This window comes from Lepisosteus oculatus, chromosome 13 (genome assembly GCF_040954835.1).
Source record: "Lepisosteus oculatus isolate fLepOcu1 chromosome 13, fLepOcu1.hap2, whole genome shotgun sequence".
Taxonomy (NCBI): Eukaryota; Metazoa; Chordata; class Actinopteri; order Semionotiformes; family Lepisosteidae; genus Lepisosteus; species Lepisosteus oculatus.
In genome coordinates, this window is record NC_090708.1 from 37187454 (window position 1) to 37201510 (window position 14057).

Here is a 14057-nt window from a genome sequence, read left to right on the forward strand (position 1 = left end):
TATGATGATGCTTAAAATATGTTTTTGTCCCCAGTTATAGTTAAAAATTTTGATTGTAATAAAATGTAAAAAAGTATCTGTTTTTAATTACAATAAACAGATATTTGATACAGCTCCCTTAAAAGCTTGCACCTCAAAAAGGTTTTCATTGAATGGAAAAAAAAACATATTTATAAGAAACAAAATATAGGAATGCCAATTTACAGAAATACTGTAGAATAAACGTCCTGCAAAATGAATTTTAAAAATTGTAATAAGATTAGTCAAACTTGAGAACCAGTGGAGGTGATGTACAATTAAAAAATGCCCTTAAAAATTTAGCAGAATGTTAAAGGAATTACAAGTGACCGGGAAGAAATAACAAAGCAGGTGTTTTTGCGGCTTGTTGCTTAATGTTGCTGTACTCTTCAAAGCCACCGTAGTGGCCGAAGGACTTAAACTTTGAATTTCGGCCCCTTCCAAACACTTCCGGGTCGTTCTCGTCGTGTCACGTCACTAGTTCACGCTACTACAGATTTGGACTCAATGTATTTTGAAAGTTTCAAACTACTTTTCCCATAACTCTCTTTTAGTGATACTTCCGCTAAGTCAATCGAAAGATACTGGAAGCGATTGACTCGTCTCTGCTGCAGTTTTATGGTAGGTTTTATCAAGATAAATACAGAAAATCACAGGAAGGTTTATTCTATGTTTTTTTGTGGTTTGTATCTGTTCGTAGCGTTCGTTACTGTTGTTATTTTACATTTCTATCATGTTTACAAAATAAATGAAAGTAGGAAGTTAACTTCTTGTGAGGTGTCGTAGCGTGCGCGGAATTTATGTGAACATGCTTTTATTGTGAACATACAGAGTTGCCTAAAATGTGATTGCATTTAGTGTACCAATAGTTGCAGTATTAATGTGTTCAACTAATAGAAATTCAAATTTCTATGGGTCGCAATAAATTAAAGAATCTATAATACAGCGATTAGATTATAAAATCTATTCGCTGAAGCACTATCGCCATTTTAATGCGAGTTTGATAGATAACGCAGTGCATATACTGTGAAATGAAATACTGTTTGTGTTATCTGACCTTCCGGGATTCAGTGAATGTATTTCAGTATTTGTAAACAAATTAACAATAAGACAGCTGTACATTCATAGAACACAAATGAACGAAACACTGAATCAGAGGTTTGCTCATTAACACATATCTGTTTAATGCCATGTGGAGGTTAATCTACTGTAGTAGTTTTTTAATTGACGTTACAGTACTCGTAACCATTTTATTCAATTGAAAAATACTATATTATGTGGAAAAATAATTTAGAATTCAGCTGGAATGAAAACCAACAGCACAGTGTAAAAAAGGGAAGCTGACAGCAGAAGACACAGTACAATAGAAAACACTACACATTGTAAACAGTACATTACAAACATAATAAATAATAACAACCAGAATAATAAATATGTGGTAGTGAAAAAAAACATGGTAGTCCATTCAAAAATGCATAGTGTAGAAGCGGATTGAGTTTTGAGACATTGCGCTTAGCTATTTAGGATGCAGGAGGGTAGAGACTGTTCTTAAGTCTAGTAGTCCATGCTTTAATGGTGCAGTGCTGCTTGCTTGAGCGCTGGGGGGAGAACCTTTTTTGGCAGGTATGGTTGGGATCTTGGATGATGGATTGGGCTTTATTGTAACAGCAGATGGGAATGTCACTGATTGATGGTAAATCACATCCTACAGTCCCTGTGCCTTTAATACCCGTTTGTAGTGCACTTTTGTCGTGTATGGTAGTATTGCTGTACCATACAGTGACATCACGAGTGAGGACAATTCCTATGGTGCTGTGGTAAATGTTTGTGAGCAGCTGCTTCCCCATACTGCATTTCTTTAAGCGCCGCAGAAAGTGCAGGTGCTGTTGTGCCATTTTCAGGCTGGCTACAGTATTGTGAGACCAAGCCAAGTCTGTGGAGATCTACAGACCCCTCTGGGTCTCCTGAAGTCCATATTGAGTTCTTTTATTTTGTTGCCTGATCTTAGTAGTGTCTGGGTTGTGCCATGTTTTTTCCATTTTATTACAATGGACTTCATGGTGCTCCTAGGAAGGTTCAAAGCTTTGTCAGTTTTTTTATAACCTGCTTTTTTCCTCCTTAATCTCGAAGTTCCAAGGGCAGCTCCTTGGTCTTCATGGATAGCAGGACTGATCTGATCTGCTGTTTTAGTTGTGAGACACAAAGTCAGTTGTATTTGTTGTGCGATCAAGCAGTTGAACACAGGTGGATTTGACATGAACACAGGAGTACCTTATTAACGTATTTAGTGGGATCTCTCAAGATAATAGAATACCTCTCCCAATTAGGTTGTTAAAACAAAGGGGGTGAATACTTATCAATTAAGTAATTTTCAGATTTTCAGAATTACTTCTACAGGAGTGGAAAAAAATCCCATTTAAACAATTTAAATATGCTTTAATTTGAGTTTGCAACAAGGCAGAGTGAGAATAATTGAGAGGTTTTTGTAGTCTTGCTGAATTTTGGGGTGGAGCGGTGGCTCTGTGGCTAAGGATCTGTGCCTGTGGCTAGAAGGTTGCCGGTTTAAATCCCACAGCTGGCAGAGGAATCCTACTCCGTTGGGCCCTCGAGCAAGGCCCTTAACCCCAACTGAACAATGGCAGACCCTGCACTCTGACCCCAGGCTCTCTTCCTGGCTGTGTGTCTCATGAAGAGCAAGTTGGGGTATGCAAAAAGATAATTCCTAACCCAATAATTTATTATTATTATTTTTATTATTATTGTTGTTGTTATTATGTTAAAAACACACCTGAAGAAGGCTCCACGGCCGAAACGTTGTGTTCTCTTTCTTCTTTTTTTCAGCATGGAATAAACCTATTACTTGTTCCTTTGCATAATATTATTATTGTTTACCAAGACATCTTTTTCTGAGACATTTTTTTATATCTTACCTGTATAAATGCTAATGAGGTTCTATATTATATTTTCATCCATTATCAGAAAGAATTGTAAGAATTTTGGAATTTGGATTCCAGCATCACACAGCATAATCAGTCAAATACTTATTTACATTTTCCCTTTTTTTTAGTCAAGACATTGCTCTTTTACACTTATTTGAATAGAACTAATCCATAATATGCCTTTTGCCTGTCCAAAAACCATCTAAGCAATCTAAAAATTTAAAGGATAAGAATTGAAATATGCTTCAGAAATGATTTTATTACTGGGCTAGGTCAGTGTTAGGACTCCCTTGTGTGTTAGTGTCAGCCTGATACTACCACTTGACAATACTATGCTATATCATTGCCACCTATGCCAATTCATTTAAATATAATGACAAAAAATCTCAAATGACAGAAATGAGCTGCTTAGTTTGCAACATGTTTAGTAGTGTGAGGTTTGCTAACCGGTGTTACAAAATGTCTACATTAATTAGACACTCAAATGCAGTTGCTCATAATGAAGCACATTCTGAAAAGAAGCTGAGGCCATGTAATCTTAAAAGCTGACCAAGTGGAAACATGTAAATGCTGAGGAGCAGGGGGCCCAGTATTGAGTATTGAGTATATGATGAACACCAGACCTAACAAGACCAATTCCAGACCTAACAAGACCAATTTCAGACCTATACCCATTAAGAGAGACAAAGTGACAGCGATCAGTGAGGTAAGACTTGAACCATTTGAGAGGAGTGTCAGAAATTCCAAACAGTCTCAAGATGAGAAAGTAAAATGTCATGGTCAACAGTAGCACTGAGATCAAGAAGGATGAGTATAGAAAGAGAACCAGAATCAGAAGCTATTAGGAGATCGTTAGTGACTTTGATCAGGGCAGTTTCTGTGCTGTGAAGTTGATGGAAGCCAGATTGGAGGGGTTCGCAAAGGTTATTTGTCATGAGGTGGTTATGTAACTGAAATGTGACAGCACGTTCTAGAATTTTAACAGGAAAGGGTAAGTTGAAGATGGGGCGAAAATTGTTAAGATTGTCGAGAGCCATGTTAGGCTTTTTTGGCACAGGAGTAATAGCAGCAGTTTTGAGGACTGTTGGTACAATGCCAGTGCTCAAGGATTCATTTATAAAATTGAGGACAATGGGACAGAGAGAAGAGAAACAGAACTGAAATAAAATGGTGGGAATGGGATCTAAAATAGATGTAGTGAGTTTCATGTGTTTAACTAGTTTATTGAGGGATGCTGAGTCAAGAAGAGAGAAGCTGGAGAGAAGGGAATGAGAAAAGTTGAATAAGGAGGGGGGAGGTATGGAAGTGATATGCGTAGTGGAGAGAATGTAATGCTGGATATTGTTGATCTTGGAGCTAAAGAAATCTAAGAATGTTTTGCAAAGTTGTGATGAGGCAGGTAATGTGGTGGGGCAGTTTGGCTTTAGTAAGCTGTTGATGGTAGAGAAAGCGGAGTGCGCTCCAGGTGTTGTAGTAAGAGAAGATTTTTGAGGTTGGTGCCAGTACAGGTGGACTTATGGTCGTGCGCCGGAAGGCAGGGATAGAGACTCCGCTGGCAGACAAATGAAAGAAACGGCGTCTTGTGCTGTGATGGATGTAGCGACTCGGTTGTAAAATCCCAGTAATACGGCAATAAACAAATGTGTCTTTTACCATGAAGTAGTTTTGTTTTAGTTGAAGAAGTTAGGAAGGAAATCCAGAGGAAGGAAAATCCAGAGGAAGGCAGTAGCAGGTGGTGAAAGTCTTCAGTTTTGCAATTTCACAATGCAAGTGGAAGTCGCATTTGTAAATTGCAACATGAAGCGGATAATGTGAAGTGGTTGAAAAATAAATAATTAGAAACCAGTGTTGCTGAGAAGAAAAATAAATAAGTAGATAAACAATGAAAAACTGGTGAGAGGGGTGGCAGCTAAACATGCCAGTGTTCCCTCAAGAAGCTATCTGAATGACAAAAGTTTGTTAGAAATGCATCAAGCTATCGCAAGCACACAGAAAAGTTAGATGCTGTTGTAGGGGCAAGTCCCATATTTGCCTTAATATTGGATGAGTCCACTGATATAATTAACAGTAAGTAGCAGTTCCTTTGCAGCCTACGCATGCTGATGCAGCTACCCACCTGAATAACTTATGTAAGGTACATACATGGAAACAAAGGAAAAATAGTTTTTTAGAAACTTTGAAATGCAGATGGAAGGACAGAAACCATTGTTTAGGATATAGAGCAATGAATAATCATTAAATTGGAAGGAAACTTTTTGCAGTATGCACAGCTGGAGCTGTTGTTATATCAGGACGAAGCCAAGGAGTTGTTCAAAAACTCTGGGAAGAACTCATTTCAGACTTGATTGCACTGCACAGCTCACTGGCGAGCCTTTTCTGCTAGTGATGCAGCCAGATCTGTGGAACAAGTGAAAAAGTTCCAGGAAGACTTAGGGGCAGTTTTTTTTTTCAGCAACTCCGCTATAAGAAGCAACAAGCTTCATGAGTTGCAGAAACAATTGGAGGAACCAACTCTGAAGTTTACTCTGCCGCGTACAGGTGGGTGTCAATTCAAAATGCAGTGTCAGTTGTATGATGAGAGATGAGCTAGAACACATGGCTGTCTCTGGCACTCAGGAATCTGATAAAGCCAAAGGTCTTTTTATTGATGTCAGACAATTCAATTTTGTGGCCCTCTGTCACTTAATGAAAGATGTAGTCCTTCTCTCAAAGCATTTTCAAGGGAAGACTTGGACTTCTCCACAATCCAACCTATGGTTCAGAGTACTAAAGAGGCACTGAGAGAGATATTAGTCCATCCTGGTCCTTCAGGGCAGGACTTTTTCAGTTCCTTTAAAGAGACAATTTTATTGTGATACAAAGACCTGTGTTTGACAAAATGAAAAGCAGATACATGGGTTGTTTATTTGACAAAATTAATAGATGATTCCCTGCCGAAACTATGGATCTTCTGTCCTTGCTTACTGTTTTGGAACCAAATAAAGCCTTAGCTGCCAAACAGTCTACTGGAAATGTAAGACTTAAAGAGAAACATGAACACCTGCTGAAACACTTTTAGTTTATTGTAAGTACAGAGGAAGCTAGGTCAGAATTCACGATGCTGAAGCAAGTTATGGTCTCCAGTGATTCATATGCTTCATTATTGTTTTAACAGTTTACAGAGACCGTGTTGAGTGTGAATAGTGGCGTGTTCACTGAAATGGAGAAGCTACTTCAAATAGACATGGTCATATCAGATGCAAGTGTGTCATTTGATTCAGTGCACAAAATAGACTTAAAAACAAAGTTCAGAAATTCACTGAACAATACAAATGTCACAAATTTAATACTTATTTCAGGGCTTGGGCCTCTGTGAGGACAGTTTAATTTCAACAGTGCAGGTATAAAGTGGAAAGAAATGAAGAGGAGGAGAGAGGATAGAGAAAAACTGAGAGAGACTGAGGAGAAGAACAATAAAGTATTTAGTTTAGACAGAGAACACCTGATTGAGAAGATGGAAGAGAAAGGCAGATGGAGAAGAGAAAGTATCAATGAGAAAGAGAAAAACTGAGGAGAAGGACAATAATATATATAGTTTAAAAAGAGAACACCTGAGGCAGATGGAGAGGAGTAAGCATGAATGAGGAAGAGAAAACAGAAGAAGATCAATAGTTTTAGTTCTTGTACCTTCAGTGGTGAGGAGGTTGGCAACGAAACACGGGTCAGCAATAATGTAGGACTGTATTTGCAGTGAAGCTGAGGTTGTGTATTAATTGTTTTGATACAGTTGTTTCATTAGTCTACTATTGGTCCCCCAAAGATGCTGGAATCCCTCACATGAGCTTCATTTAAAGGGGGGTAATTCCCTCTTATTTTTAAAAATGAATTTCATGCCCTGCTGTTATATTTTTATATCCGTCCACCCATTTTCTAACCACTTTATCCAATAAAATGTTGTAGGGGAGCCAGAGCCTATCTTTGCAAGCAATGGGTGCAATGCAGGATAAACCCTGGACAGGATGCCAGTCCATTGCACACAGACACACACTATCACCAGGGCCAATTTTCCCAGAAGCCATTTAACCTGCTAAAATGTTTTTGGGCTGTGGGAGGAAAATGGAGCACCTGGAGTAAACCTATACAAACACACGGAAAACATACAAACTCTATAGTAGTAGCCTGGGAATTCAAATCAGGGCATCAGAGCAGAAAAATAAGACTGCGTAGTAGTTAATGCTCAAGTGCAGTGTTTGTTTCACTTTAGAGGCGCAAAAAAAAAACCTCAGCTTTTTTAAAGTATATGGACTATCTTTACTGCTAGCATTTATACTGACATAGTACTTTCCATCTCCAACAAACTACTGTTTTGATAGTCTGCTCAGAGTTAATTGAAACTTAATTATTGATGGAAGTTTTAAGACTTTCTTATAAATTGGTTCACGTAAGATATATGGTGTAAATTGTTATCAGTGCAGCTGTGTAGATGTCTATAACATGAAGTATTAGATGCAGGATTCGCTTTACCCAGTTTGTGCTCAATTCTAAGAGACTGTAATTGCTTTCATGTCTTTCCAATTTCCGTGTGTTCTCTCTGAAATGTTTGTTTTGCCCTTCAGGTAAGATGAATGGGCAGCCGGAGATTGAAACCGACTATAAGAAAAAGTACAAGAACCTGAAAAGGAAGTTGAAGTTCTTGGTTTATGTGAGTAAGCATTTTATAGTAAAAGTGAATAAATGGAGATGACTTCACAGTATGTTTCAATTATAAAACATATACTCTTGATTATGAACTGCCTTTACTTTAACAATGCAGGGAAAAATAATTAACTTAACATGGTCTGTACTTTTAGCTTGTCCTTTGGCATCATAGAGTGCTTCAAAACATGAGGAAATTGAATCAGTGAGATGCAGTATTACAGCCTTATTCAGATTTAGCCAATCACAGACAAGATTTTGCTGTATCTCTTGCACATTATTCAACACATGTCAACATTTTTCCAGTTTTCAAACATTCTTTTTGTATATGTATTCAATAGCCATCATGACAGGGTGACTGATGCCCAGGGAACATACAGGGAGTGGACAAAATAACAGAAAAAACCTAACAATATATTAATATTAAGGAACTTATAAGGAGTAGGGCCACCCTTTGCCTTCAGAACAGCTTCAGTCCTTCTTGGAATGCTGCCATATAAGTCCTGCACTGTGAGTGGTCTTATATTGTACCATTCTTCAAGAAGAAAAGCCTGTTCTTTGAGGGATGAAGGAGGTGGAAATCTTCATTCCACTCTGTGCTCCAGTACTTCCCATAACGGTTCAATAATTTTTAGATCTAGTGATTGGGGAGGCCATGGAAGGCGTTTGACTTCATCCTGGTGTTCGTGAAACCACTTTTGAATTTGTTTAGCAGTGTGTATGGGGCATTATCATCCTGGAATATGGGAAAATCAAGAGGGAACAGTGTTTGCACCATAGGGTGCACCTGGTCCTGTAAAATGGCCTCGTATTCCTTGGTTGTTATACAACCATGCAGAGCAATCATCAGACCTAATGACTCCCACAAGATAGCTGCCCATACCATTATGGATCCCCCACCATGTTTAACAGTTGGCAACAGACATTGTGGGTTGAAGGCATCCTTTGGCTTTCTCCTAACATAAACTGGATGTAGGAAATAGGGTGAAAGATGACTTATCAGACCATATTACTTTTTTCAATTTCTCAGGGGTCCAGGTTTTGTGCTCCTTACACCAGGTTATGCGTCTTTGTGCGTTGGCCTTGGATACAGATGGTTTCCGAATGCCAGCCCTGCCATAAATTGCAGCTTTGTGAAGCTCACAACGTACAGTTTTGTTGAGACTGGGTCACAGAGGTGCTGATTCAATTCTGTGGTAGTTTTTGAGGCTGTACTTTTGTGGCATTTAGCCACTTTCCTGTGAAGTGTCCATCTCTTCCTGTCGTTGAGCTTTGACTTGCGACCACTGTTCCTCTTTGCCGATGCAGTTTGTCCATGTTTGGCATGTGCTGTCATTACTTTTGAGACTATTCCCCTTGACACATTAAATAATTTTGCAGTTTTTGTGACCAATGTACCTGCAATTCGAGCAACGACTATTTGGCCTCTTTGGAGCACTGTTAGTTTCCTCATATTGCTTTGAAAACTCACATATCAAAGTGCTAATTGTCAGACCTCATTTATAGCTGACACAAACTGCTAATTGGCAATCAACCTAATATGACTCATCTTTGGAGCTGCATTTGTAATTGTGATTTAGTTACTTCAAATTTAAACCTTTTCATGTGGTGTTTCTGTTATTTTGTCCAACCCCTGTATATCTTATTTTCGCTTTTCTGCCTGAAAAGCTTAAATTATTCTGTGGGTATAGAATGACTAGTCTTCCACACCAAAAAACAGTCAGCTAGTGTCGCTCTCTGCCTTCATGTACAACATTCCTTTCAAAACCTCTGTTCCAGTTACACCAGCTCTTTCTTAATGAAATGTTTTGATCATAATTGATCTTTTAATATTATATTTTCAATATTATAATTTTTTGATCTTTCAGTAAACTGTGAAACAATGGACACTGAAAGCTCTTGACTTTACAGCAGTAGGTACAGTGCCTTGCGAAAGTATTCGGCCCCCTTGAACTTTTCAACCTTTTGCCACATTTCAGGCTTCAAACATAAAGATATAAATTTTTTATTTTATGTGAAGAATCACCAACAAGTGGGACACAATTGTGAAGTGGAACGAAATCTATTGGATTTTTGAAACTTTTTTAACTAATAAAAAAATGAAAAGTGGGGCATGCAAAATTATTCGGCCCCCTTGCGTTAATACTTTGTAGAGCCACCTTTTGCTGCGATTACAGCTGCAAGTCGCTTGGGGTATGTCTCTATCAGTTTTGCACATCGAGAGACTGAAATTCTTGCCCATTCTTCCTTGCAAAACAGCTCGAGCTCAGTGAGGTTGGATGGAGAGCGTTTGTGAACAGCAGTTTTCAGCTCTTTCCACAGATTCTCGATTGGATTCAGGTCTGGACTTTGACTTGGCCATTCAAACACCTGGATACGTTTATTTGTGAACCATTCCTTTGTAGATTTTGCTGTATGTTTGGGATCATTGTCTTGTTGGAAGATAAATCTCCGTCCCAGTTTCAGGTCTTTTGCAGACTCCCAACAGGTTTTCATCCAGAATGGTCCTGTATTTGGCTGCATCCATCTTTCCCTCAATTTTAACCATCTTCCCTGTCCCTGCTGAAGAAAAGCAGGCCCAAACCATGATGCTGCCACCACCATGTTTGACAGTGAGGATGGTGTTTTGAGGGTGATGAGCTGTGTTGCTTTTACCCCAAACATATCGTTTTGCATTGTGGCCAAAAAGTTCGATTTTGGTTTCATCTGACCAGAGCACCTTCTTCCACATGTTTGGGGTGTCTCCCAGGTGGCTTGTGGCAAACTTTAGACGAGACTTTTTATGGATATCTTTGAGAAATGGCTTTCTTCTTGCCACTCTTCCATAAAGGCCAGATTTGTGCAGTGTAAGACTGATTGTTGTCCTATGGACAGACTCTCCCACCTCAGCTGTAGTTCTCTGCAGTTCATCCAGAGTGATCATGGGCCTCTTGGCTGCATCTCTGATCAGTCTTCTCCTTGTCTGAGCTGAAAGTTTAGAGGGACGGCCAGGTCTTGGTAGATTTGCAGTGGTCTGATACTCCTTCCATTTCAAGATGATCGCTTGCACAGTGCTCCTTGGGATGTTTGAAGCTTGGGAAATCTTTTTGTATCCAAATCCGGCTTTAAACTTCTCCACAACAGTATTACGGACCTGCCTGGTGTGTTCCTTGGTCTTCATGATGCTCTCTGCGCTTTCAACAGAACCTTGAGACTATCACAGAGCAGGTGCATTTATACAGAGACTTGATTACACACAGGTGGATTCTATTTATCACCATCAGTCATTTAGGACAACATTGGATCATTCAGAGATCCTCGCTGAACTTCTGGAGTGAGTTTGCTGCACTGAAAGTAAAGGGGCCGAATAATTTTGCACGCCCCACTTTTCATTTTTTTATTAGTTAAAAAAGTTTCAAAAATCCAATAGATTTCGTTCCACTTCACAATTGTGTCCCACTTGTTGGTGATTCTTCACATAAAATAAAAAATGTATATCTTTATGTTTGAAGCCTGAAATGTGGCAAAAGGTTGAAAAGTTCAAGGGGGCCGAATACTTTCGCAAGGCACTGTACATGCCTGCATTTGTTCTCCCCTTATCTGTATATTATTTCTAGGTAATATAAGGGGGTATGATGTGGGTAAAGCTAAAAAGTTTCACTCCTTCAACCCCAAATCTGAAAAAACTAATTTGCTCAATGCTCCTCATACTGACTTACTGACACAACTCGCTATCTCCTTTCAACTCCAAACTCCAGTCCCAATTTAACACTCTTGTACATGCTTTTAAACCTATAAAATCAAACTGAGACCAATGGCGCAAAAGAAGGCTCTGTAATGTGGATTGTAAATGCAAACAATTTCTAAAAATAGACACAGAAAAGTAAAACAGACAACACAAGGCTAGTTACTTTTAATTTTTGGTTGTGTAATAAGTGTATTAAATGCTCAGTGTAGGCTGCATACAAGTCAGTTAATTAGATGGATACCGACGTTCTCCTTTTTCCTCCTTAGTGGTTACTTGATCAGGTGAGTAAGGCTTTTATTTTTGTTTGTTTGAATACATGTGTTGTATCTATGCAGCAAGATTTCTTAATGTCATGGAACATTAAATTAAATTCCCCTGTCTCTTAATACCTTACTTGAACATTTGGTTGGAACATGCACATTTTTTGCAAACCAAAACTTCACATATGCATGCAGCACAAAATAACTGTTAACTGATGCTCCTTTAATGTCAAGATTATCGTTAAAAGACAGTGATAACATGGTCCCATATATTATGTCAGAAAAATACTACATTACAAATGAAATACATAAAATCTGATTTTTATTTTCAGGAGCAAGAATGTTTCCAGGAGGAATTACGTAGAGCACAGAGGAAACTGCTGAAAGTTTGTCGTGATAAGAGGTAATGAAAACTTTGTTCCAACTTTCCTTAACAGGTTGTAAAGTGTCTAGGACTCATTCTTCTGATTCATTAGGGGTTCACCTGAAAAGCTGAAGTTTTTCTGTGGGTATAGAATGACTAGTGGCACTGTCTTCAACTCCATAATACAGTTAGCTAGTGTCACTCACAGCCTTCTAGTACGCTGGGCAAACGTTCCAAGGTCAAATTCTTCCAGCACGGGGGTACCTTTAAATCGTAGACGACGGCACCGAAATTTTTTGGCGCGCCTTCTCTTTAAAGCCCTGGCCAAATATGAAGACAGTACGTACAGTTATAATTCAAACGGAATTAAAAACTACACATCCCAGTAACCATGGTGGTGCTTGTGATCATTGCGTTTAACCAACGAAACAGGGCGAAAAATCAGTCACATGACTTTGTGGCAAAGTTTCGAAAGCTTAACCTATCAGCAACAAAGCGAAATTTACACGATAGGCTACCTCAAACTGTCAGTTACGCGACTGTGTATGTCACTTAAGCCACTCCTATTTGGCATTTTAGTTATGGAGGCGAGAAGACGCCCCCCCCTTCCCCCCCACCCCCCCTCTGGGTGCCTGATTTGCCGCCATCTTTAACCGCTTCGTGTCCAAATCGCAGTAGCTACGCGTACGAAATAAAGTTCATCCCAGCTACAAAACATATATATTTTTGTGGTAAGGGGAAGCAAAACATCAGTATTTACTGCTATTAATTAGTGTACGATTTATAGTTGAAATCTGAGCCTACATATAAAGTTAAAATCTCGACAAAGCAATGTAGGAAATACAGAGAAAATAAATCCTTTCTGACATCTAAAATCAGTTTCGATCAAGGTCTCTTAAACGAACAAGAAAAAGAGGATTTTCGGAGGGCAATTACGCTGTATTTATATAGAATAAGTGATTTATGAGCAATTTAATTTCTTGTTCGTTTAAAACAGTGAAATGTCAGCTGCAAAAGATCGCACCAGAAACAGCACTCTCTCTGCCTGTCATAGACGTTCAGGAAAGGCTGAATGAAGTCATGGTGATCAATAATAACAGTTGTAGGACAAGAAACAAAAGATAGTGAAAACTTAAGATTTTTAAGGCTAAAACTCAAATTCATTCTACAAATTAAGGCAAATGAAAATTCAGGACGTTAAAGTGCTAGAGGTGTAAAAAAATACAAAAATGCACATGAGCAAAAAGTTTTAGAAATGGAGCAAACAGAATAAAAGCCATGCCTATAGTGCAGAAGAGGGATGCAGGAACACTTGCTTAGATATAGAAAAAAATCACAAAAAGGTGTATGTTACAAAAGAACATGTAAAAATGTACATCAATTTCCCTTCGCGATCAATAGTCTTATCTATAAACATGAAACAGAGTGAGGAATCAGAAATTAGCATGCATAAAAAACAGCAATTCTGTCAGTGAGCCCTAAATGAATTAATAGCAACTATGGTTTCATGGAGGGCTTCTCAGATAGTTGGGCATTTAGGTAAACTGCCAGGTGAAAGGACTTGTAAACATATTTTGTTAAAGCAAGTCAGTTTTTTCCGCAACACATAAAAGACATTTTTCCAAGAAAGTTTAGCCTTTGTCACTAATGAAACCACTAAATAAAGACATAAATATAGAAATCTTAAGATTTGTTTTATTTAATGTTGGTAGCAGGATGAACTGTCCGGTTGAGCTAAGTGTATATTTTGTCGCAGAGTTGCTATAAGATGTTAACAGTGAAAAGGGTATTTAGAAATGAGTTATTTCAAGATGAAAATTTTCAGAATAATTGCAAATCTAGCAGGATAGAGAAAGCACAGAAAACTGGCAGTTAGATTGATCAGATTAGTATGAAAAGTCATTTAGCAAAGGGAATGAGAAGAGTGACAAACTAGTATACTTTAGATCTTTTTTTCTGAACCAGGGAAAATCTGATCATGTTTCCCTATAACAATAATAAAAAACTTTATTTTATATATTACCATTAAAGGTGGCATCTCAAAGCAATACAGTAGATGTAAAAACAGATAAAAG

The 14057-nt window shown here is 38.3% G+C and overlaps 1 protein-coding gene across 5 annotated transcripts in view; it reads left to right on the plus strand.

Annotated features, from left to right (window-relative positions):
* The first annotated feature begins 535 nt into the window (after nt 1-535).
* ino80e (INO80 complex subunit E) overlaps nt 536-14057 on the plus strand; it is a 48458-nt gene continuing 34936 nt past the window's right edge. For 2 of the 5 annotated variants that reach the window (XM_069197347.1, XM_069197348.1), the window contains exons 1-5: nt 548-639; nt 2594-2721; nt 5410-5495; nt 7553-7638; nt 11951-12021. In XM_069197347.1, the coding sequence (XP_069053448.1) occupies nt 2705-2721; nt 5410-5495; nt 7553-7638; nt 11951-12021 (260 nt within the window). In that variant the 5' untranslated portion in view covers nt 548-639; nt 2594-2704. Of the gene's footprint in view, nt 640-2593; nt 2722-5409; nt 5496-7552; nt 7639-11950; nt 12022-14057 lie in introns of all 5 variants that reach the window. The other 3 variants (XM_069197349.1, XM_015361837.2, XM_006638080.3) reach the window with 3 other exon arrangements.